Here is a 25,833-nt window from a genome sequence, read left to right on the forward strand (position 1 = left end):
CATCCCAATATCAGAATCAACACCATCATTTAGCCTTGAACCCAAATCAGTAGCCTAAGATGAACCAAACCATAAACAAAACAAAACCCAAAGAAAACTACCCAATTTCAAAACCTACCAACATTTTGAAATAATCAAAATAATCCGTCATTCTCATTCCTAAGTATTCCTAATAATGGGAGAAACTTCAAAGAGATTTCTTGTGGGGAGGAATGGGAGATGAACAAAAATTGCATCTTGTTAATTGGAACCAAATATGCCGTCTCATGTGGGCCGGTGGTCTTGGCATTCGGAATATACATAAGTTTAATCAGGCTCTCTTGGGGAAATGGTTATGGAGATTTGTGACAGAGTGTGAGGCGCTTTGGTACAAAATAATAAAAGCCAAGTATGACGATCAGGATGGTGGGTGGTGTTCGAAGGAGGTGTTGGGGTCTTATGGTGTGGGTTTGTGGAAGAATATTAGAAGAGGTTGGGATACTTTTGTAAAAGGTGTGCGGTTTGAGGTGGGGATGGGGTCGAAAGTTCGCTTTTGGCATGATATTTGGTGTGATGATCAACCGTTGAAGCATGTTTTCCCTTCCTTGTTTGGTATGGCAAGGTACAAGGACGCGTGGGTAGAGGATAATTTTAGTTGGAGGAATGGGAGGGTTGAGTGGAATGTCCTTTTTGTGCGCTCCGCCCAAGATTGGGAATTGGATGGGGTCTCATCTTTCTTGGAATTGTTGTACTCGTGTAAGGTTTCTTATGGTAATGCGGACCGTATTCGATGGTCCTTTTCTAAAAAGGGTACGTTTGAGGTGAAATCGTTCTATAAGGCCTTGTCCAATCCAGATTGTGGGGGGTTTCCATGGAAGAGTATTTGGCGCTCTAAAGTGCCCTCGAGAGTGGCATTTTTTGGGTGGACAGCGGCTCTCGGTAAAATTTTGACACATGACAATTTGCGAAAGCGGAGAATTGTGGTAGTAGAATGGTGTTGTATGTGTAAGAAGAATGGAGAGTCTGTAGATCATTTGTTGATTCATTGTGAAGTGGCTACTCGGTTATGGAACTATGTTTTTAGTTTGTTCGGTATTGAGTGGGTCATGCCGCAACGGTTCATTGACTTGTTGTCTTGCTAGAATCAGGTGTGGGGTAGGGTTATCTCTAAAGTCATTTGGAGGATGGTTCCTTTGTATCTCACATGGTGTGTTTGGCGGGAGAGGAATGCTCGAACGTTTGAGGATAAGGAGTGTTCGGTGGATGGGATGAGGAAGAATATGATCTCTATGCTACACCTGTGGGTGTTGGCTCATCATCGTAGTGTGGTCCCAAATTTAGATGAGTTCTTGAATATTTGCTCTTTGTATATTCCGTAGAGGCTTCTATTGTATATATCTTTTGTATTAGGGTTGCTACTCTTTGCGCTTTTTTCAATAATATTCTCATTACTTATCAAAAAAAAAAAAAGTATTCCTAATAATATAAACCAACTTGAAAATAAAATCGAAGAATCAAAATCTATTCATAGCGTAAAAACCCCCAATTAGTTTGAAGAATCAAAATCAAAGAAAATAAACTAACTCGAAAAATCTATACTTGAACTGAGAAAATCTGCTGAAGTTAAGCTACCGGACACGATGAGAGAGAGAGAGAGAGACGATGGGCTTGCAACGAGAAAACGAGAGAGAGAGAGTCGAGAGACATGGCCCTGTGGGAGACGAGAGAGAGAGGCAGCTGCGTGAATTTGGTTTAGGGTTAGGGCTGCTGATAAAGAGATGTATATATATAAGTTCAAAACAATGTAGTTTTGATTTCAAATGATTAAAAAAAAAAAGGGTTCAAAACGACTTCGTTTTATCATTTCATTTCGGTTTGGTTCTGTACTGACAGAAAAAAATCTATACCGATTAACCGAACTGAACCGAGGTCGGTATAAAAAATCTATACCGACTATTGACCGCCAGAAGTCGATAGATAGTTAATATTGGTTTGGTCGCAGTCGGTAGGTGGTCGGTAGGCGGTAATCGGATATTTTGCCCACCCCTATTCTTTTAGTTCTAAAACAAATTTTTTAGTTGTCTATTCACATTAAATAGGCATTTGACATTTCTTCATCTTTCAGTTATCTATTTGTATGTTTAGTAAGCATGTATGAAATTTGTCCAATTCTATGCCCCATGATAGAGATATTTTTTCATATATACGCATCTGCTTGGGAGCGCATATGCGAAAATCATTTGCCTTTTGTTTGTAGTGTCACTTTGGTCAACATTTGTTTGTGTAAAAAGCATAATCAATTTTTCATAATGTTCATTGAGATTCACAGTAAATAAAGGCTTGACCGTGTTATCTTGTTGCAACCTACTACACATGACTTCAGCAAAAATGGAAGAAAGCCTTTTTTTTTTTTTTTTTTTTTTTTTTAAATTTTAAAAATGCCTACTTCATGTGGTACAGGGGTTTTATGTGCAGAAGAGTGTAATAACTAGATTTGATAATTCGTAACCAATAATGTATTTGGAAGCCCATTATGACTTTTTGGCGCTCATAAATTATAAATGAAGCTCCAATAAGTATGTATTTTACATAGAAATCTTGAGCAAATGAGAGGAGCCTAGGAATGAGTTGGTAAGTAGGTCTCAAGTGCGTGAATTAGTGAAGGGTTGTTATAAATTGATGATTGTGGCAGTACTGCGAAATTGGTTGTGGTGGCTATGAGGGAAGAATTTTTCGAGGAAAATTATTCTAGCATAGTTTTTAGGGTTTATTCCTAAAGGCGTGGCATATAAAAGGCCATTGCTGATTCAAACTCCACTGAGGCTCCTAGTATCAAATCTTTATGCCATAGTAGCAAATAAGGAGACTTGGGTGAGCATTTAGAGTAACATTACACTTCACAACCATTTATCACATCCATGTCACACCGGCTGACATGATATTTTGAAGTGGCTTACATTTTTGTTTTTTAAAGTGGTTGACATTATAATTCACTTAAAACATGCCATGTCAGCCAGTGTGACATGGGTTTGATAAATAAGTGTGAAAAGTAGCATTATTTGAGTTGTTATGACTGAAGGATTGGAGAAATACATTTTGGCTGTCATGTTTAGGACAATGGAATCCTGACCTTATTTGGTTTGACTGCTCAAACAGTCGGACATTCTTCAATTCATCCCAAGTGAACCTTCCTGTTTTCTTTTCTTTGTGTTTTTTTTTTGGAGAGAAATTGCAAGCCTGGCCTGGTTTAGATATTAATCTAGGAAGGCTGATTTAAAGAGTACTGTAGCGGATTTGAGCCTTTGACTTACGAAGCACAATATATACTAGCAAATTATTATGATACAGCTGTATTTTTGTGAATTTCTGTACAGAACTCTAAACTTTTCAATGCAGATACAATATCATATTATATAGTGTTATGATTATTACTTAAAATTTGAAGTTTATGGTCAATGATTGGTCCAGTGCTCTACAACTTTGGTTCTTATTGAAGTATTATGGAAATTTGTATGGTTTGAAGTTTGACATTACAGCCTATGGGGGAGGCCTGAGGAAATGGGTTCGGATACAGCTGGATTTTTTATGCTTAATATCAATTTTCAGTTCGTTTCCTAGTTCTTGGTGGTCTTTGGTCTAATAGCTTCTCCTCCTGCCATAAAGAAAAGGAGGGATTACAGGTTCAATCTCATATGCTAAGTTGCAAATAGGGCTGTGCAAAATAACCGCCTACCGCTTGCCGGCCGAGTACATACCAACACCGCTTAACCGATGGCCGGTAGGCGGTATACTTTTTTTATTTCTGACAAACTCAGTTTGATAGGCGAAATAACATTTTCTAACCGAACCGACTTTACCGACCAACTTTTCCATTTCTTTGCTTACCGACATTACCGACTGTCACCATAACGATGTCGGTAACGGAAAATAAAGTTGGCTGAATAAATCGGTGAAAATTCTGACTTTACCGACCATGGCGATGCGAAATGCGAAAATCCCATTTTCGTAACCGAATTATCCGACTCCAGCCCTAGTTGCAAATAAACCGGCAATGTTTAATTTTTTTTTTGTTAATAAACCAGGAAACGGATATCAACTTCCAAAAAGAAATAGAAATAAAATTAAAGGAGTTGGCTATTTCATGTTTTTTATCATAAGATAACTGGTTACGACTGCAAACCTAACTTTTTTTTTTGTTTTTTTGTAAATACAAACCTAACTTTAACTACTCTGGTACACATTTCTTAAATTTTACCTGTTACTTTTGCTTGTATTTTGCTTTTTGGCACATATCTACATAGTCTTACAACCTCCATCGTATGGATTTTGTTCTCATTAAGAATTTTGGTTCCATAAGTTAAATGTTTTTTTTTTTTATATGTAGAAATTTATTTTAATGTTGCATGCAGATCCATATGTTGCATGATGATATATCTAGAATACAACTTGAGTTGGTCCCAATGATTGAGGAAATCGTTTCTGAGTGGCTTGTTGTTCATTTCTTTGCCAACACACCATCTCAACCAGCTGCAATAGAAGATTTCAGTTCTCAACTTTCATCATTACAAATTGGTAAGTTTATGCTATAGTTTCTTTAAATTTGCATTGCTATCCAGTTGTCTTGACACATGGAATAACACTTATAATTTAAGATAAAATATCTTTTGTTGCTTTCACAAAAATGGTAATTCTATACTTAAATACTTAAGATTTAGTTGTAATAGCTGCATGACATATATTTTTAAATGGGGAAATACATTAACCCTTTCGAAGTTGGACCCCTTTTTCGATTTGGCCTCCAATGTTTATAAAGTGGCAATCAACTTCTTTGAAATTTCAACCGTTGGCTAGTTTGCCCATCCATTAGCTTTTTTTGTCTCCTAACAGAAAATGACCTATGTGCACCGCACGTGAGTTTTTAGTAGATGAAGTCTCCAAAATGCTCAAAGTGTTAAAACAAATACACAAAAAAAGTGTTAAATACTAACTTTAAAAAAAAATAAAAAAAATGGGGGTGGTGATTTGGCCAATATGGCTGAGCCACTTCCAAACCCTTTGGGGGTGGTTTTAGCCACCCACAATTTATTTTTTATTTTTTTTAATTTTGTATTTAACCTTTTTTTTAACACATCACTCGGACATTTTTGAGAGTTCAGGAGATAAAAAGTCATGTGAAAGATGGAAAAAGCTAACAGATGGGCAAAACTTGCCAATGGTTGGGGGGGTGGTGGAGGATGTCGATTGCCACCTTTTAAACATTAGAGGCCATATTGAAAAAAAGGTCCAACTTCGGGCCGGGTTTAAATGTTTTTTTCCCTTTTTTAAATTGAAATCTCGAGTAAAACACGTTACTTAGTGATCTGAGCCATGGCAGAGGTGCTTTAGCCTTCTTTGCATTATTGATACATGTTGACAAATGGGTACCTGATGCATACTTTCCTATTTTTACATAGAAATAGGCGCCTTTGGGTTCAGTGAATTGGATCCTATGTGGATCATGTTGCTTAATGTACTACATACATTGTAATCATCGGGTTTTTTCCATGGTGCAGATAGCAACATGAGTAAAAGATCATGGAATGAGAAGCTTGGCAAATGTCACTTCACATTGGCTTTTATACTCTTACATAATATTCAAAGTTCCTCTGGAGACCATAGCAACCTTTCTTCAAAATGTCTCCCTAGTTCGCATGATGTTATTAATTCAATGCATGACTTTACCAGTTGGATTATTTGGGGCAAGTCTGGAGAATCTTCTGCTTTCTTGAGCCATTCAACTGAGCTTGCACTGATCCTGCTTAGGCATGGCCAGTATGATGCCATTGAGGTAATTTCTCTGCCTTTTCTACGATGAGAACCTTTGTATTTTATTTTTGGAAAATTCAGCTAAAACCTTTTCTTCTTCTTTTCCCCCTATTTTTTTACAAAGTACCTACTCACAACGGTGGAGGCACATTTACGAAAGGAGAAGACATCGCAAAGTATTCAAGATACCGATGGTCGATGGTGCATACTTCATCATCTTCTAGGATGTTGCCTCCTTGCTCAGGCACGAAGTACTTCACATGGAATGCTGAAAGAGAAGAAAGTCAATGAAGCTGTTCGCTGTTTCTTCAGGTATTCAATATTCTCTAAAACTCTGGAGAGATCGAGGACATTGGAATCAGACTTGTCCAGGATTCAAAAGTTTGAAAATTCCACTTTATTTTACTCTTTTTATTTTATTTTATTTTATTTTTAATTATGTTTCAATTGGGTAATAAATTTGTATCATAGGCAAGTTTAACTCATTCACAGAGGAAAAGGAGTGAACATTTTAGAAATGTAAGTCTAACATAGGGAAATTAGAAACTCATGCTAAGCTTATTAGACATAAGAAAAGCATTCAATAACGCTGGACCCTGAGCTTGTGGGTTCAACACCCGTTAGTGCAGGTAATAATGTGCTGTTTTTAGTTTCAAGTGATCATAGGCTGATTCAAGAGTTTGATGTAATACATGTGGATCCAATCCAAAGTTATGTTTGGGGGACTGCAGTTTAAGGAGTCTTAAGCTCTATGAATGAAAATATGTAAGGAAGCAGGAGCAAAATCTATCCCCATCACAAAAAATTGTGGGGGATTTTACTGGAACCATTTCTTGCTATGTGTGCTTCTCTAGTTCCTTGTGATTTGGTTCAGAGCAGAATAGTCCTAATGTAACTAATGCAGCTGCTTGGTTTGTATGGATCAAACTTATTTTGCCTCTCCCTCTAAAGTTTGTATTTACCCATCTGACTGACATTCAATTAGCAACTGCTTTTGAAGTTGTAGTTCTTTGATGCTCAATATAAATCAAAAACTGTTTCACTTCAAAATTAAAAGAGCCCCAAAAAACTAGCATTTGATGGTATAATGGAATAATATGTATTTGTAACCTTATCCAGTAACATTTAAGACTAGCCTTACATTAAGCTATTTCATTCCTTGTACCAAGATGACCAAATCCTTATCTGAGCTAGAATTTTAAATTGTAAAATTATGAGGAGGTGATGGTACATCAATTTTAAACAATTAACTAAATTTCCAGATAACTACTATGTTTCTTTAGTCTCATTAGACTTGGACGATGATCTTTAATTTAAATATTGCATTAATATTATGGTTTTAAACGCTCATTTGCTTATTCCTCTGACGGTTTTCATCATCATTGGGGTTCTGTTCAGAGCTTCATCTGGAAAAGGAGCTTCCCAGGCTTTGCAGAGTTTGTCTCATGAAGTCGGATTTCCACATCTTGGTTCCCGTAAGTTTACTTGGAAATAATTGCAATTATTTAGGTTTGTCTTAATATTATAACATACAGATGATCTCTTTTTTAATGTTTTCTGTTTTCTTTTTTAAATATATTCCTTGGTTCTTTTCTTCTTTTCCTGTCCCAGTTGGTTGTGTATCAGATGCCGCATGGAAGGTACATTACTATCAGTGGGCAATGCAGATATTTGAGCAATATAATATTAGTGAAGGTGCTTGCCAGTTTGCACTTGCTGCACTTGAGCAAGTTGATGAAGCTCTAAGTCCTAAAGGTCACTACTATGGTAGAGATCCATTCAGTGAATCTACTGCCACTATCAAAGGACGACTTTGGGCAAATGTATTCAAGTTTACTTTAGATCTTAATCGCTTTTATGATGCATATTGTGCGATAATTACAAATCCAGATGAGGAGAGCAAATACATCTGCTTAAGGCGTTTCATAATCGTCCTTTACGAATGCGGTGCCATGAAGGTTGTCTATGAAGTCATAAATTTTCTCTTTTCTGTTTTTCCTTCTTTTTTATTTTTATTTTATTTTTGCTTTATGTTTTTAGTAGTTGGGAGAGAGACAAAGAGATCTTCTATATGATTTTCAGATACCATTTAGGAAAGATGAACAGCATTATAATTTGGATTGGTTTGACTCAAAAAGAGTGCTAAAAAAATTGTCCATCCCTATATCTTTCTTTAAGCCATAAAGTTAGGTACAATATTTTTTGCAACATGCCAAATACCACAAGTCCCATCCCTGACATGGAAACGCCTCGAGTAATGCTAGAAGTTACTCTTGTGTCTCTCTTGTGTTATTCAAAGAATGATGTGACTTCTAAATCACCATTGGCATTGTGATTGATCATTATTAAATTTTGATCAAATGATGATTTTAAAAGCACCTCATTCTTAGAGAACACAAGAGGGATACAAGAGTGACTTACATAATTACTCAAACACCTCAACTAAGAACCACTATTACTACAGAACACCCATTGTACTTCATTCTGATGCGAATGCGATATGAAAATGTTGGGATGTGACAAGATATGTGTCATACATATCTATAAACAAAAAAAGAATAATTAATTTGTTACTGATTTCGTCACAGATATAGCAGGACATGGCTTGTATACAACATAGATATGGTATAAATTTGCTCAGATATGGCATAGGTACGGCGGGGACGTGTTTGGAGCAAAAAAAAAAAAAAATCCTGGGAAAAAATGAGAGTTCGAATGTACATCAGAGAGGAGACATTATCCACCCCCCCTTGTACTTGTTATCTCTCCAAAAAAATCTTATTACTTGGAAGAAAGGTAAGGTTTAAAAGTGAAACATGGGGTCTAGGGTTTAAGAAAGTTAGAGACCTTCAAAATTTCAAATCTCTATAGATGTCAAACATGGATCATGAGTTGTCTTCTTTCACTATTTATTGCTTGAAACTTGGTATTATTATTCACCTGCTTTATGTCTTTTGGTGTTTATTATTCATTTTTAAAAAAAATAAAAAATAGCGTTTATGTTAAAAGATACTTAGTAATTAACATATCCCAGCTGTTTCAGACATTAAATTTTTTATAAGTGACATGTCATATCAGTAGAGTGCTTTATCACACCTTGATTTCTGCTTATTTGATCAACTTTTTTAAAGTTCTGGTTCACAATGCTTTGTTTCCTGCATGCTATGTACATATTCCATCTTGTGACATAGTTTTAGAGTTGCATGTCATAGTATGCGCTGTAGTATAGGAAAATTATCTGTTGTGTTGAATGCGGATGGATATCTACCTTGTATAAAGGCTAATTTTCCAATCAAGCTATTACTAGAGAGTTTCATTCATTTTTTATTCATTGCAGATTCTTTGTGGTGGTCAACTTCCCTTCATTGGCTTAAGTGATAAAGTGGAACAAGAGCTTGCCTGGAAGGTGTGTCGTAGTTGCAAACTGCCTGTCTGCTATATTCCTGATGTAGTTTCCTGCAGATTAATGTTGATAACATTTTTGCTCTGAAATATGCAGGCAGAGCGTTCTGATATTTTGGCAAAGCCAAACTTGTATAAGTTGCTATATGCATTTGAAATGCACCGACATAACTGGCGAAGGGCAGCCGGTTACATATATCTATATTCAGCTCGTTTGAGAACTGAAGCAGCTCTGAAAGATTACTTGCACACTTCACTGGTGCTGCAGGAGAGGCTGAATGGGCTCTCTGCTGCTATCAATGCTCTGTATCTTGTTCATCCTGTGTATGCTTGGATTGATCCTTTGCTTGAGGGAAATTCTCTTCACAACGAGCATTATCCTCGCAAAAAGGCTAGAACAATGGAGGAACAAAGTAAATAACACAACCAAAGAATTTCTTTGTTTTTTTTTAGTTCTCCATTATATATACATTTTTTGTTGTTGTCATAAGTGCCACATGTTTATCTTGCATCCTTCATGGTTGACTTTTTATCAGATATATGGACTTTTAACATGTGTATTATAATCCTTCATTTGAGTCAATGTTATGTTTCTGTTTTTGCTGCGGCAGCCAGCAATGATGTTCAGCCTCAGAGGTCGCAATCGTATGTTGACATTGAGAAACTTGAGAATGAGTTTGTGCTAACTTCAGCAGAATATTTGCTTTCTTTGGCAAGCGTCAAGTGGACATTTACTGGTAAAAGTTTGTGATTTTTTGTCAAATGGACAATTTGCTGGTAAAACCTTATGATATCTTGTATATATATATTCTTTTTGAAGCAGTTGACCATCGATAAATATCACAAGTAATCTCATTTTCAAGTTTTTGATATGGAAACCGGATTTCTAATCCTTGTAGTCGTCTATTTGGCCTTAAAACTCCCAAAAGTTAACTCCTTTCCATAGTTGACTGAAGGTTCATTCGATGTTAGAACTATTGTGTTTAAACTCCATGTTAGATGGTAAGGAGTATTGATCAATCATTTTGCAATATCCACCTTACAATCTGATCTAAAGTATTTTTTAACGGTTGCTTTCGTCTCTCTCTCTCTCTCTCTCTCTCTCTCTCTTCTTTTCCTTATTTTAATCATTTATATTTATATTTCCTCTTTTCTTTCAGAAGTTCACAAAGCCCCATCAGATTTGGTTGATCTTCTGGTCCAGAAAAATTTATATGATATGGCCTTTACAGTTCTTTTAAAATTCTTCAAGGGTTCAGCATTGAAAAGGTGTAGTTAGTGTGCTTGTGTTGCAGTTTAATATCATTATAATCATGAATTATTCCTTTGGCATGCCTGTAAATGTGACTTGGAGCCTTTCTTGCGCAGGGAACTAGAAAGAGTTTTCAGCGCTATGTCATTGAAATGCTGTCAAAATAAAGTAGATTCTTCGTGTGTTCGGTAAAATTAGTCTTTTCCTCATTACTATAGGCTTTACTTTATTTCTTTTTTTGAATTTCACATATCTTAAATGTGGTAGATTTTATATTTAATTTGGTGGTAGCCCGCATGAATTTCAATAGTGAATGTGACATTACTTGATTTATAACTTTCAGGGAAGATGTCAGGACACATGGTCTTTTGTTGATGTCATCAAAGACTGAAATGGTTGTTCATGGTTCACCTGATGTGGTTCCTGCAGCTCAACAATCTAAGGGGAATAGTCAATGGGAAACTCTTGAGCTTTATCTTGTTCGTATCTTTTGCTTCCTTTAATTTGTCTTTTCAGCTTCCCCTTGACCTCCAGGGTTGATTCTCTTTTATTTGCAATCTTCTTACTATAAATAGTACAAGTTCAAATGTCTTTAAGAAGGTTGCAATAGATCTGCCATGGCAACCTACAAATAGAGCTGCTTGCAGTGTCCCATTTGGTAAACAATTAAGATCAAGAGACATGTTGATCAGAGTACTGTATGTATGGTCTGTGTGTCGAAGACAGCATGCATCTGCAACTTAGTCAGTTGCATATACGCTTAGTAACTATTGATTATTTCCTTTTCAAAATGTTCCAAAGGTATATCATATTTACTTGATGTACTTGCATATTAAATTCATGAAAGGATTGTTTGGAAGTAACCTGATTAATTAGTCATCATCCTATGCGGTTGATGGGTAATATTTTCGTATCAGATATTTAAAGCTTCTTCTGTTCTTTTTGCTTAGATATACTTTTGTGTCGTGCTGTTTTTGTTCATGATCCAGCACCTTGGGTCAGCTTGCCAACCTTGTTAGAAAATAAAATTCATTAAAGTGATATATTACATAATCGGATGAAAATCACTAATATTTGGTTGGGTTTATGTTGGTTGATTCAAAAATTTTGAACCAACCCCTCCCTTTAAAAAACAAATCATGCACATCGGCTAAGCAGCAAAGGTGGTGTTTGCTGTTGGTCCATGCGATGTGAACCTGAAAATATTGATTTAAGCAAGTTGGTGGATACATGTTAATTCCTTCCACTATTTAAGAGATCATGAATCTTGATTTTGATCAGGCAATGACAAGTCTTGCATTTCTATGTGGGTGTGACCTGGTCCCACCCTAGACCGCCCTCCCTATTCCCTTTTCTGTGCATAAATTATTTCTCCATCTTATTTTTACCTTGTGAAATATTTATAAATTGCAGGAAAAATACAGGGGTTTTCATGCCAAATTACCAGTAATTGTTGCTGAAACTTTTCTTTCTGCCGATCCTCACATCGAATTGCCTCTTTGGCTGGTTCAAATGTTTAAGGTACTTTTTCTATCCAAAAATTGAAATATCTAGGTGAAATTTGAAGTATAAGATGAACCACCTTGTAGCTTTAAACTTGATGTACCTTTTCCATTAAACAACTTATGTAGGAGCATATTTAGTTTCTCCCTATTAACTTCTGATTCTGGAAAGGGATAGAACTTTTAAGGGCATGCAGAAAAGCATGGGTAGGTGAGCCTAGTAGTTGAAAGTGCCGAGAGAGAGAAGCAACTTTTTTTTTTTGATAAGTAAAGTTGTATATATCAAAAGCGCAGAGGGGCACAACCCTAATACACATTGAGTATACAAGAGAACACCTAGTAAGAAAGAGAGAAGAGAACAAGGAAATCTAAAAAGCTAATAATTAAAGGTGCTAAATAAGCGGTTGTCGAAGTATAGAGGAAAACCAAAAAAAAAAAAAAACAGGACTTGAGCTCCTCTAAGGTCCTCTCTAGATTTTCGAAGCCCCTATCATTTCTTTTCCTCCATAGACACCACATAGTGCAAAGGGGCACCATCTTCCAAACGACCACACTCTGAGAGTTACCCCTAGATCACCAACATGCGAATAAATCCTCCACACTGATAGGCATAACCCAGGAAAGTCCAAAGCGACTAAAGATAGCGTTCCATAAGGAACATGCGACCTCACAATGGAGAAGGAGATGATTGACAGATTCTCCATTCAACATGACATGTTATAAACTGCAAAAAAGAAAAGGAAGATAGTAAAACAGGAGTACCATCAATGATACGCTAATGTCTATCATATGAGAGGCCAAAAAGTCATATTTTATTGAGTCTGGTGATTCTTTCTTTTTTCTTCTAATATTACATATTCAGTGAGAACATTTGACCATATGAGTTAAGTCATTCTTAACTCCGAAAGTTTTTTTTATTTTTTATAAGTAATAATGCATTAAAGAGCACAGAGGGGCGTAACCCAAGTACACAGGAAGTATACAAGAGAGCGACTAAGTAGGGGAGAAGGAAGAAGAGAACATAAAGAGAAAATCAGGAAAATTAATCACTAAAGGAGCAAGCCAGCCTGCAGTCCATGTGAAAAGTGTGTACAAAATGAAATGAACGAGGTCCTCAAGGTTCCTCGATGAATCCTCAAAGCATCTCGCATTCCTTTCCTTCCAGAGGCACCATAAGAGACAAAGGGGAACCATCTTCCATACCACAGCACTACGGGATCTTCCGCCCGACCACCAACTAGCAAACATCTCCTTGATGCTTCTAGGCATAACCCAACTCATGTTAAAACGAGAGAAGATAATGTCACACAACTTGCATGCAACCCCACAATGAAGAAAGAGATGATCCACGGACTCCCCATCCGATTCACACATACAACATCGATTAATCACAACTATACCTCTTTTCCGAACATTGTCCAAAGTGAGAGATTTCCCAAGGGCGGCCGACCACGCAAAAAACGCTACTCTCGAATGAGTCTTGGTGCGCCAAATACTTTTCCAAGGAAAGTGGTTGGACTCTTTAAAGGCAAGCATCCTATAAAAAGATCTTACCTCAAACTTCCCTTTTCTCGAAGGGATCCACCACATCCGACCCTCCCCTTCCCCACGAATCGTAACCAAATACAAGAGAGAGAAGAAGGAGGCTAAAGCCATCTCCTCCCAATCATGAATACTCCGAGTAAAAGTAACATTTCAGTGGACCATCCCATTTACTCCGAAAGTTTTTAATCTCAGCTATTTAGTCAACCTATAGTTGAGGGAATTTCTAGGTGTACCTCTTGTTGAAAACCTTCCTCAAGTTGCAGAAATGATATTTCTCCATCAAAATATGCTTTTCCCACTGGTTTGTTGAAAGTGCCTGTTACTTTTCATTTCAAGTATCTTTTTTCTTAATTCTGCGCTTTATTTTCTTTTTCTTTTTCTAGAAGTCTAGAGACTTGCAAACAGTTCTGCTTTACATCAGCATCACTTAAGACTTGATTAGGGGATTCTTCTTCCTCAGCATCATTCTCACATCGCATAAACTTGTCAATGATATATATATATAGTACAAAATGGTCATGGACATGTTGACAACTTCTAGAAATTGGTAATAAATTGCATTCTTGGGAGAGTATTCTGAACCTCTATCATACCTGGATCTAACCGACCTATTTGCGCACACTATACCACATAATTTATTCCTTTCTTCTTAGTGTTATTTTCTCATACTTTTTTAATGAGACAGATGAGTTTCCATTTTTAGATTGGATATGAAGTTATGCTCCACCTTATGTATGTTCACATGATTTGTGACAGGATGGTCGAAGGGAAAGGATGTGGGGAATGACTGGTAAAGAATCAAATCCTGCGTCCTTGTTTCAGCTCTATGTTGATTACGGTCGATATACAGAAGCTACAAATCTGTTGCTTGATTACATAGAATCATTTGCATCAGCGGTAAAATCCAGTCTCTTTTCATTGCTTGTTTAACTCTTGCAGCTAAACTAGTTTTGTATGCATTCATGCTAGTTTATGTGTTTTGTTTGGAATAATGTCTCTCTAAATATTTTATAGAATTTATGCCATTGCATTTTGTTATAAACTCAATTAATATTCTTATTCGAACCCCTAAATAAAAGAAAGAATTAATAAAACAAAGTAGCCTATGTTAAGTCCTAGCAATAAAAAAAAAAAAATTAAATAAAAAAAATTTAATTTTTTTTTTAAAAAAATGAAATAAAGAAAAGTAACCCATGTAGAAGTTTGCTACACCTTCAATACACCATATTTTAGTAGTTGTTACAATTTTTTTATCAAATAAAGTTGTATAATGCTTTATAAGCTCCCATCAGCATAGGTTATGTTTGTTAAAGTTTTTGTTTTCTATGATCAAATACATTAACAATCAACTCAAAATACAAACAATTTGGTTTTGTCTTCTTTCCTTGTTTTAGGAATATTTTGATAAAACAGGTGCTTAACTTTTGCAGGGTAAGAGCTAACTTATTTTAATTTTTTTTTTTTATTTTTAAATAAAAAAATAAAAAATTATTAGGGTGCCTGTGTGGCCACCCTGTGTGTCAAAGTTATTGCAAATAATGGTAATTACTGACGAAAACTTTCCAATTTGCGAATTCATAAGTTTCATTCTTTAGCTCAATTATTTCTGAATTTAAGATTAACACATTCATTCTTGCAAGTTCAGATAAACAAAATTCTGCTTTATATATATATATATATATATATATATATATATATAAACTAACTGTATTAAATAAAGAAGAAAGCCTAAACACACAAAGAGTGTAACAAAGCTACTTCTACAGAATTACAATCTAAAAGTTTAAAATATCTAAAAATTAAAAAAAGACATGGAATGTACACCGTCCAAAGCAGTCACACATTGATCTCGAAAATAAAGACTTAAATAGCATGCTGATGAAGGTCAACAGCATTAGAAATCCTACAATTCCTCTCTCCAAATTGAATACATTATACACAAATGGCTGAATCTCTCTTACCACCGATCAGCAAAATACATTTCTTGGCCTTCTGCATGTTATTTGCTAAGGATGTTGCCATTAACGACCTTCTGCAGAGGCCAGCTGACATAATAAATCGGAAAAGACCTTCTGCCGTTTGGTTTCCATACACAGCAATTGAGCGCCTATGCTGCCAGCTTGAGGAATTCATCAGTTGTGGCCGCATGGTAGACCATTGTGAGAAGCTCAGAAAGCTTCTACATGGAGCTTTGCAGAAGCATCTTCAGCTGGTATGCTCAATATAACAGTTTTGTGTTGGATCAACACTGCTGCTGTGTCTGCATTGCCTTCTCACGTTTTTTTTTTTTTTTTTTTTTACAGCTAAGGGTGGATTCAGATGATGCACCTTCTGCTGTGCATTAAAAATTGCAGCAAATATTGGGAACTTGCTGGACACTCAAAATTGGGCGTTAGTGGTGCAAACAATAGGTGCTGATACTTGATGCCTAGTAAAAGACCAGCCTTATTGTTGAGTGCATGAATTTGCTCCAGTTTCCTTATAGAGGGTTAATGATGAGGCGGATTTATACATTATTCTTATTCTTTTCCCAGTTGGGCCTCGGTTTGCAGAATCAGTAGAAAAGGTCTGATGTGTGAATATTGTAGAATTGTTGAAGGCATGGCTACCCCTTATGTTGGTGATATACACTACAATTAGAGAACATCTACTTATGGGTGCATACATTTTGATTGCACCCCTGGCTATCCTCAAGATTGGAAATAGGAAAGGTGGCTATGAAATACCAAAAACATTGTCTATTTGTGTTGAAGTTCGGGAGCAGTTTGGGAGACTGGAGAGTTCATCATGCTGGATGCTTGGCAGCCTTCTATTTTTTCTTTTCTTTTTTCATTTTTGTTTGTCTTTTTGTATATAAAGAAGATTATGAATTGCTGATGCCCACTCAAAGTGGGTTTTAGTTTACTCTCGACTGTGTACAATTTATTCATTAAATTTTTTTTATTTATTTTTCACACATTTATGACTTTTTTGTTAAGTTGGATAGTCTTTAGTTTATGGAACTCTTTTAGTTTCTTAATTGAGAGCCTGCTACGAAATGTGATTGGCAACTTGGAATGACTCAGTTTCCAGTTTACCTTTTATACAAAGTTTATTTAGTGGGTAAATTTGAACATGTTTTTAGACGATAATAGTTTTGATCTTCGAGATATTAATTTGAGCATAGCCCTAAAAACTTATTATGACTATGTACAACCTCACCAAAAGTACAATACAATTTATTCATTATATGTATTTACTTTACCCATATATAAAACAAATTTTTCTTAAGCTTGAGTTTTCTTGGTAAAAGTTGGATATCTTTAGTCTTTAAACTGAAATTTATAAGATGATAAATTTAAAATTTATAGATTTATAAACAGTTTCTATCTATAAGTAATCTCATAAATCCTTGTGGAAATAGGTGAGGTTCAACGTTAACAAACCTATCATAGTTTTTTCTTTTCAGAAAGTACTAAAGTTTTGGGTTAATTTTTCTTTAGATGAATTAAAAGCAATTGTTTCCCTCGCAAAGCAGTTCCTTCATTTCAAATGAAATGAATAATATCTATTTTATGGTCATGATTTAAAATTTGTATATGTAACAATGTTAGATGCATTGTTAGATGTCCTTAAGTAGTAGCTCAATCGGCTGTGAACCACACCTCATAAAGCGGATGTCACTAATTTGAATCCCTCCTCCTCTTTCGTTTGTGTGAACATGTCAAAAAAAAAAAAAACATTGTTAAATGTACAAATTTAAAATTTAAAATTTGTACATTTACTGTTAAATGCATTAATTTTAAATTTTAACTATAAAATAACCAAAAATGATCTTTATTTACATCAGAATTTAGATAGCTTATAACTAAACCGGCCTAAGCTACCTTCTAAAATGAAGTATACATCTTATTATCCAACGCATTCTCGAACTATAAAACACAAACATCTTAATTATATATAAGAAAAATGTGGTCATATTTTAAAAACTTTTGATTTATTAAATTCCCCCTCCGAGCCAAAATGTTTTACTTAAGGGGACCAAATCAAGTTCAAAGATTAACTTGTTAGGCATTTTAACTTTGAACATTACTTGCTTAGTTTGTCAAAATTTGGTAATGCACACCTAATTTAACTAAAATTTGGTAATGCTCTTATTGGGGGGTCATATATATATATTGTTTTTCAATTAGGGAGCCAGCTCTATATATTTTTCAATTATTGGAAGGGGCTGTGCATGGGCTTCTCATAGTTTTTGAGGGGGGCCAACGGGCAATGATCCCTGCCAGCTCCCCCTTATCCGTCACTGCCCCCACCAAACGGATCAAACACACACATACATACAAAAAATTTCGAACATTTTGTACATTACATCCTTAACATATTTCCAAGTATAGTATTCGCCCGTCTAGATATTCAAACAAAGAATTTTACTTGGATCTAAATCTAGACATGTTATGAACTCATTTCATACAAGAGTAATGTTATATATTACATTTTTATTTTATAATTGTCTTATAATGCTGATGTAGCATTATAATTGCTGGTTAACGATTATTCAAACTCATAATCACACCACATAACTATTTTTTAGAAATTGACCTTTTGGGCCTTCTTTTAGCCTCTTTTTAGGAAGTAATGCTACAAGTCCTTATTGTGTCACTCTTGTGTCCCTCCAATAATGATGTGTATTTTAAAATCACCATTGTGTATGTAATTTATCATTATTGGATTGATCAAATAGTAATTTTAAAAGCTATCCCATTTTTGAAATGATACAAAAAAAAAAAAAAAATAGAATTACTCATTTTTAGTGCCTATTTTACATGATTTTGGGCATTTTAAAAATAATTAGGAGCCTTCAAAATATAACAAAGCTCAATAATAATAATAATAATAATAATAAAGGTTTCAAGAAATAAATTATTTTAATGAATTAAGATCAATTTTATTAAACTCAAAACGAAAACCCTATATTAAACGTACTAAAACGACGCATTTTGTATGTTGTTATTATATATATAATAAAAGCAGTTACGCTATTATTAGGTGGTTAATAACTGTTTGCTTCTTTTCCTTTAAAAAGGTAAAAAAAGAAAAAAAAAAAAAACTATTTGCTTGTACACTCTTGGCAGCTGGGATGTCGCCTGGTACTAGCTAGAGAAAGTACCATGTTTGAGGTGTGATGTGACGTGGTATTCACTAGAGGATAGGAGTTTGAAGAAAGGAATAGTGAACAAAAATAATGTTTTATACCTAAACAAATTTTAATCACTTTATAGAAAACAAGGCAAATGGTTAAAAAATAAATAAAAAAAATTAGGAGGTGGTCGAACCAATCCAAGAGCCGCTCCCTATATTTTTTTGTTTTAAATTAGTTTTAAAAGAATTTTTATTTTATTTTATTAAGGGCAATTTCATTATTATAGAGGATGTTGACAATTTTTTTTTTTTTTGTTTGAGAGAGTAAATCAACCTTTCACTTTTTTTTTTTTTTTTTCCTTTAAATTGTTTTTCTTTTAGAGCAACAAGAATTGGGGCTCCCACAGTGCCACGTCACTCGCCCACCCTGTGGTCTTTGCACTCTGCAGTTGCTAAAGAACCACCTCGTCCCTGTTACTTTTTTTCCTTTGTCCTGCTGCTCAGCTCCATTCTCGAACAGTTTCTCAACTGCCTCCGACGGGTAAGGAGCTCTCTCTCTCTCTCTCTCTCTCTCTTTCTCTCTCTCTCTCTCGCACAATAACTCTTATGCTGCCTTGTCATGGCCGGTCGGTCGGCCGAGGATTAGACCGTAGACCCTTTTGTCATTTTATGACATATATATATATATATATATGCATGAAAGGCAATGTCATTATGTTGGAACTCTTCATGCATGTAACACTTTTCTTTCATTTTCCTTTGCTCTATCAGTACCGTTTGGTATCCATATTGGGTTTTTACTCATTTGTTTTTTTGTATAACAATACGAATTTGTTGCGATTCTTGGAGCTACTTGAAATTTGAGAATAGAAAATGAAAAAGTAAGATAATTTTGAAAGCAAGAATAGGTATGCTGGAGAGATCAGCTCTCTTTCTTGACAGATTTCAATGTTTGTAATTCTATTCTATACCCTCATTAAAAAAAATGGAAAATAAAAAAAAAACTGGGTTTTTGGTCCCGTTGCACTTCTGGGTTAAGCTTTTGTGGCCTCCCTTTTTTTTTAATGTAAATCCTGATATATTTGTCTTTTTTTCTTTTTTTTTTGTTGTTGTAAATTGTGTGTGTTTTTTTTTAATGGGGTTAGTAGTTAATTGCACTGGACTGCTATTGAATTCCCTTGCTTTACATGTTTATTTATTTTGATCCAGATGGCAGCAACAATCAAGAAGTTCTCTTATGCACTGAAGAAAAAGCAAAGTCAAACACGTGGTATGTCTAAATATAAATGGAACCATCGTTTGGCTGATTGTCAGGCTCTACTGCTGTCAGTCTAGTTTTTGTAGGAATTGGATTCCTACAAATTACTTACAAATTTTTTTATAATATTTATAGTATATACCGTTAAGTGGCTTAAAATAGTTTTTGTGTTTAGTTCAAGAATTGGACCACCTACGATATTTCTTTCATGCTATGGATCAACTGAATGTTGGTTTCCTGATTCATATTATGCTGCATCCTGCTATCATATCATATTTGACAAAATCCATTTGAATCATTGCTCTTCTCTAATGAAATAATTAGACTGCAAAATCGAGTTCAATCCTTAAAAAGAAAATACATGTATACAGTAGGTCTTGGTTATCCATAGCTACTTTTCAAATGATGCTTCATATAGATGGTTAACTTATATGCAAAATCGAGTTCAATCCTTAAAAAGGAAATACATGTATGCAGTAGGTCTTGGTTATCCATAGCTACTTTTCAAATGATGCTTCATATAGATCGTTAACTTATATGCAAAATCGAGTTCAATCCTTAAAAAGGAAATACATGTATGCAGTAGGTCTTGGTTATCCATAGCTACTTTTCAAATGATGCTTCATATTGATGGTTAACTTATATCCACTTTCATATCCTCGTTTCCAGGGGGGATATCAATTGAATTTGTGCATCTGTAGTAATGTTTAGAAGCAACAACATCGTTGCAAGGGTATTTCAGCGCCAAATCTACACTCCTGCTCCTGGAACTAGTGTATCTTCTTCTTACTCTGGCCATTTGTTATTTTGTATCATTTAATTTTGCCAACTTCTCCTACTTTGATCATCTTGGTCCTTAATGTTTTCTTATTATTATTGACTACTTTAAGCCTTTGCTAGTATACATCATGTGTACTATGGTTGTGCCCCCTCTGTGCTTTTCAATGAAATTATTTATTTATAAAAAAATAATTATTATTGACTAGTTGAAGTCTTTGCTTAATGATTTTTTTTGATAAGTAATGAAAAACTTTATTAAAAAAGCGTAAGACGCTCCTAGGTACACTGACCGTATACACAGGGGCACTCACAAGCCCAAAGCCCATGAAACATTAAAAGCACCCACAACCCAACCAACTCAAAACGCCCGCCAACCCAACACCCACAAGGCATCAAAGCCCAAAGCATGAAGTCTCTTCTTAATGATTGAGCTGCATAATGAAGGATTTAACATTATCTGCTGTGAACTTGTTGTCTTTTCCTTTAGATGTGTGTTTTCACACTCAGTTTTCCTTGTGTCTCTTTGAATCAAAATGTTTGCTTGTCTTGACATGGTATTTTGGATCTTTCGATGTCTTAATAGTTAGTAACCATCAATCCTAAAGGCTTAAACTATTACGAAATGGGCCAACAATGCATGTCAAGCTCTTAGACACAGCAACATTGACACTTCTCACATTTATGCCTGCTCAATAACACTGAACTAACTGCATGACTTCCATGTGCAGAATAGATGAAACTAACAAATAGGGTTTTCCAATGCTTGAACTTAGAACTTCATACACAAAGAAGGCTTGGATACTATCATCTCACCTCCAATTGACCTTTGCTTATATACTTATATAAGAAAAAAAAAACCTATCATCTCACCTCCAAGCCTAACAGAATTAGAACCTAGCTGAAGCATTAGACAACATCCATAAACTAGCCCAAGTAATCTAGCCGAAACAAATACAATTTTGCCTGGCATGTTGAGTCCAAAAACAAACAAACCGAGCTCTAATACCATGTTAAAGCATCCTATCAAAACCTTCAGCTATTAGGAAATGGGCCAACAATATATATCAAGCTCATAGACAACATTTGTTTTTTCTTCTTGAAGAATTCCTCCTCTTTTCTTGTATTTGATGTCTCCTTATCTATTATACATTTATTAACCATAATATACAATAATTACAATTGAAGACTAAAATATTAGTGGCCAAGAATTTTTTTTCTTACAATCCTGCATCTCAGGGCAGAAACTTATATGGTTTTATCATATTGTAGATTTTAATTTTTAGTAAATAATGAAAAGCTTGCTGTAAAATCATTAAAATTATACTGCTAAAACCCCAAATCATTATGTTTTGCTTGCAGGTTCATTGTGCTAGGCGGTTTTATGAGAATTTAGTCCCAAGTTGTACCATATATGATGTTGAGTGCCCAGACCATTTATTCCGCAAATTTACTGATGATGGTCAATATCTTATAAGTTTCAGCAGAAATCATCAGGATCTGATTGTTTACAGACCAACATGGCTTTCTTTCTCGTGCAAAGAAGAAGATTGTGATGCTCATGATCTCCCTCCAAAATCAAAGAGATTTGAAAGCTTCTTCACACAGTTATATTGTGTATCACTTGCTTCCTGCAATGAGCAAATATGCAAAGACTTCTTCCTTTACATGGAGAGTAACCAATATGGAATATTTGCTACTTCTACTGCACCAGTTCCTGAAGCACCTGCAACTGGAGGAGCTATTCAGGGAGTCCCATTTATAGAAAAGATGACATTCCATCTATTGAGGTATGTGTTCTTGGTTTCTCAAATATATGTTGAAGTTTTGATTCACTTGTGGGGGTTGTGCTATGCCCTAAGTTTTATTCTATGTTTTCTGATATAATTAGATTGGGAGATGGAGTCATACTGGATGAGAAGGTCTTCAACAATGACTTTGTTAATCTGACCCATAACGTTGGTGTCTTCTTGTACGATGATTTATTGGCAATTGTGTCACTTCGCAATCAAGCAATACACATTCTCCAAATTAGGGACTCTGGGAACCTTGTGGATGTACGGGCTATTGGGGCATTTTGTCATGAAGATGATGAACTTTTTCTCAATTCAAATGCTCAGGCAAGTGGCATTTATTTTTAAGATTTTGATGTGACTCCACTAAAGTTCAACTGGCATGTTACAGATTAGCTTTGGCTTCACACTTCAAATATTGGAAAAACATTATCTTTGGTAGGGTAGACAGGGGAAAACCTCTATGTCAGCTTAGCTGCTTGTGGAATAAAATAGAAAAAAAAAAAATTACTACTTAGGGTTTTGTCTAATAGGATAGACCAACAGAACAAAGTGGTGTGTTATCTTTGAGTAAAGAAGTAGGAAAAAAAGGTTTTGTTTGCTCAATCTTTATGCCAAAGTTTCTTAACATTGTTGTTAGAGATTGGCAAGGATGCAAAATCGATTGATATATTTAAGATAATGATCATGGAATGTCCTTAAATGGTTTATTTTGTTAGCTCTTCATAAAAGATAGTTATCTGTTTGTTGAGAGTTGTCTCAAGTTCTTATTTTGAAGAAAATACTTATTTCCAGTCTTCTTAATTCCTATTTTGAAGAAAATACTTATTTATAGTCTTCTTAGTGTAATTTCCTCGTCTAATTTGTATTTGGACATTTATAGTCTTCTTAGCGTAATTTCCTTGTCTAATTTGTATTTGGACGAGGAGTTTGAAGCCTATAAATAAGTATTGTTTCTAAAGGTTTAGTGGCTTCGAAGATAAGCTCAAATAGGGTTTTAACCAAGGTGGCAACTCCTATAAAAGTAGTTTTTACTTAATAATAAAAAAAATAAATAAATAAAGGAAGTGGTTTTGTTGGCATTTACTAGGGCTGTAATCGAGCCAAGCCAAGTATTGAATGTTCAATCTTGGTTCATTTAATTTTTTTTCGAACGCAAGACAAGCTTGAGCTTGTTCACGAGCTACTCAATTAACTTATTCATTCTATATATAAAGTAATTCTCTTGATTTTTTTTTTTTTTTTTTTGTAAATTTATACTAATTATTAGTTGTTTAATATGGTTGCGATTTATTATTTTAGTAATTAGAGAAATTAACTCAAATCTTTTATTTTTTTGATGAGTAAAAAGCGTAAGGCGCTTCTAAGTACATTGGCAGTATACAATAGGAAACACCCAACTAAAGCGAGCACAAGAAAGACCCAACAACCTAAACCAAAAAAACCCACCCAAAAAAAATCCCACTAAATACCAAAGCTCTAAAACCCGAAACCCACAAACACCAATCCCTCAAACCCGAAACATGCACGAAGCATTCAACGCTAAAAAAACATGAGCCTTGCCTTTCCCACACCTAGAGGACGCTCTTGTAGTATCATAGTTTATGCAGCATTCTAGGTTTAGTAGCTCCCTTCTACCTGTAGGATTAGAGCAAACACCCTTAATCTCCTGAATATGATCTTCAATGGCTATGACCTGTGACAGGGGGGAAATTCTGATCTTTATTTCCCTCACACAAAAGTCCCACCACAGGACAAATATTCTCAATACAAAATAGAGCCCAATCTGTAGGAGTGACAAAGAGGAAAAGTCTCTAGAGGTTAGGGGAAATCCCCATCCTCCCCATCATCCCTCACAACTAGTGCTAACAACAAAACCGGCACTGTCGGATTGAAAACATCTCCCTTATCCATCACTTCCGGCGAGGGCTGAGAATAGACTGGCCTAGGCGAACAACCACAAGCCTCAACAGAGGAACTTGACCTTAGAAACCCCCTTTGGAGAATACCCCTCACTGAAGAGGTTTTTCGGACAACAATACTCGCGTTCGTCGGGCCGTGGGTAACCTCCGATGAGGTTTGGGCCATGATCTTAATAGACGGCGAAGAGTGCGAGCTCAAGTTGAAACCCAAAGGAACAACAGGCGGAGCACTAATCACTGACACTACCTCAGCGATCAAGCTATCATCCATCTTTGAAAACCGATTGTCCTTCAACTTTCAGTTGTAGCACTTATAGGGTTTAGGTGTAGGTAACAATGGGGATTCCAAAAAAACTGGTGAAAATTGAGTAGCCTCCGGCGAAATCTAGGCTACTACCAACGAGACTTCCGGCCTTGGAGGGAACAAAAAGGAGCAATTGACTTCAGCTAGGCACACCAGACCAAATCCAACTAGACAAACATCTTTAGACATGTTTGTCGGAAGCAGAACCACCTCTGGCGAAGCATGTTGAACAAACGATGGGAGCACGGTAACAACAGACCTTGCTAAAGGAGGCCCTTTTTTTTTTTTTTGATAAGTAATGTAGTATATATCAAAAAAAGCGCAAAGCGCCTCTAAGTACACAATAATGTATACAAAGGAACCCAAACAAACACCCAGAAAACCCAGAAAAAAACCAAACAAACCAAACAAAAACCCAGAAAAACCCAATCAAACCAAACACCCATCCAAAGGGGAATACAAGAGACCCAACCAAACCCCAAGAAAAGCCCTAGTGCATCTCAGGTGGAACCCTAGTGCACCTCAGGGGGAAAAGAAAAAGCATTTTTCGATCCCAAAAAACCCCGCCGACGCCGGCCCTTCACCGGAGAGATGGAGCAATCCAGATTATTGAGCTCCCTCAACCCCTTAACCTTAGAAGCATAAACTTCAACCTTAGGGGCAGAAACTTCAACCTCAGCAAGCAGGTCCTTGTTCTTATGCAGCTGCTTAGCGACTTTTTCCTTCACCCTCCGGGTATAAAACAGTTGGGACGAGGATATAGAGGAGTAAATGGGAGTACCACTCTCTGTCATGCGAGGAAAAGGACGGCTAAGACTCCTCCCCATCTCAGCCGCCCCATCGAGAAGGGAAGTAGTCGAGAGTGAAGTGCATCCCTGCGACGAGAACAAGGAGGTAGTAGCAGGGGAAAGAAGACAGCCAACTTGAACCTCCACCGGCGCAGAGGGAACCAGAACAGGGTCCTTTCCCTTAGAAGACAAAGAATCCTTCAACACCACCGGAGCGGGAGAGACAGCTCTCGGACTCAAGAACCCACGACGAAACAAACCTTTCTCCGGAGAAGAAGGACGAACAACCAGCTCCTCCCCCGAAAAAGGAACCTCCTATCCCTGCAAGAGCTCGCCGGAGAGTCCACCTCCCAAGGAACAGCGAAGGCCTCCTTGAGAATAGAAA

The 25,833-nt window shown here is 35.9% G+C and overlaps 2 protein-coding genes across 3 annotated transcripts in view; both read left to right on the plus strand.

The window, feature by feature from the left end:
• LOC132177187 (nuclear pore complex protein NUP160) overlaps positions 1-16,487 on the plus strand; it is a 37,193-nt gene extending 20,706 nt beyond the window's left edge. Inside the window, exons 13-27 of one of the 2 annotated variants that reach the window (XM_059589433.1) lie at positions 4,389-4,551; positions 5,532-5,806; positions 5,909-6,096; positions 7,183-7,259; positions 7,396-7,742; positions 9,122-9,190; positions 9,284-9,599; positions 9,798-9,923; positions 10,347-10,455; positions 10,555-10,626; positions 10,782-10,917; positions 11,852-11,959; positions 14,242-14,382; positions 15,524-15,697; positions 15,789-16,487. In XM_059589433.1, the coding sequence (XP_059445416.1) occupies positions 4,389-4,551; positions 5,532-5,806; positions 5,909-6,096; positions 7,183-7,259; positions 7,396-7,742; positions 9,122-9,190; positions 9,284-9,599; positions 9,798-9,923; positions 10,347-10,455; positions 10,555-10,626; positions 10,782-10,917; positions 11,852-11,959; positions 14,242-14,382; positions 15,524-15,697; positions 15,789-15,830 (2,343 nt within the window). In that variant the 3' untranslated portion in view covers positions 15,831-16,487. The remainder of the gene's footprint in view (positions 1-4,388; positions 4,552-5,531; positions 5,807-5,908; positions 6,097-7,182; positions 7,260-7,395; positions 7,743-9,121; positions 9,191-9,283; positions 9,600-9,797; positions 9,924-10,346; positions 10,456-10,554; positions 10,627-10,781; positions 10,918-11,851; positions 11,960-14,241; positions 14,383-15,523; positions 15,698-15,788) is intronic. The other variant, XM_059589434.1, reaches the window with a different exon arrangement.
• Positions 16,488-19,020: 2,533 nt separating this feature from the next.
• The window catches only part of LOC132179004 (light-mediated development protein DET1), a 29,853-nt gene continuing 23,040 nt past the window's right edge, over positions 19,021-25,833 (plus strand). Inside the window, exons 1-5 of the mRNA XM_059591610.1 lie at positions 19,021-19,147; positions 19,816-19,876; positions 20,534-20,639; positions 22,004-22,431; positions 22,533-22,761. Coding sequence (XP_059447593.1) covers positions 20,568-20,639; positions 22,004-22,431; positions 22,533-22,761 — 729 coding nt within the window. The 5' untranslated portion in view covers positions 19,021-19,147; positions 19,816-19,876; positions 20,534-20,567. The remainder of the gene's footprint in view (positions 19,148-19,815; positions 19,877-20,533; positions 20,640-22,003; positions 22,432-22,532; positions 22,762-25,833) is intronic.

Source organism: Corylus avellana, chromosome ca4 (genome assembly GCF_901000735.1).
Source record: "Corylus avellana chromosome ca4, CavTom2PMs-1.0".
Lineage (NCBI taxonomy): Eukaryota > Viridiplantae > Streptophyta > Magnoliopsida > Fagales > Betulaceae > Corylus > Corylus avellana.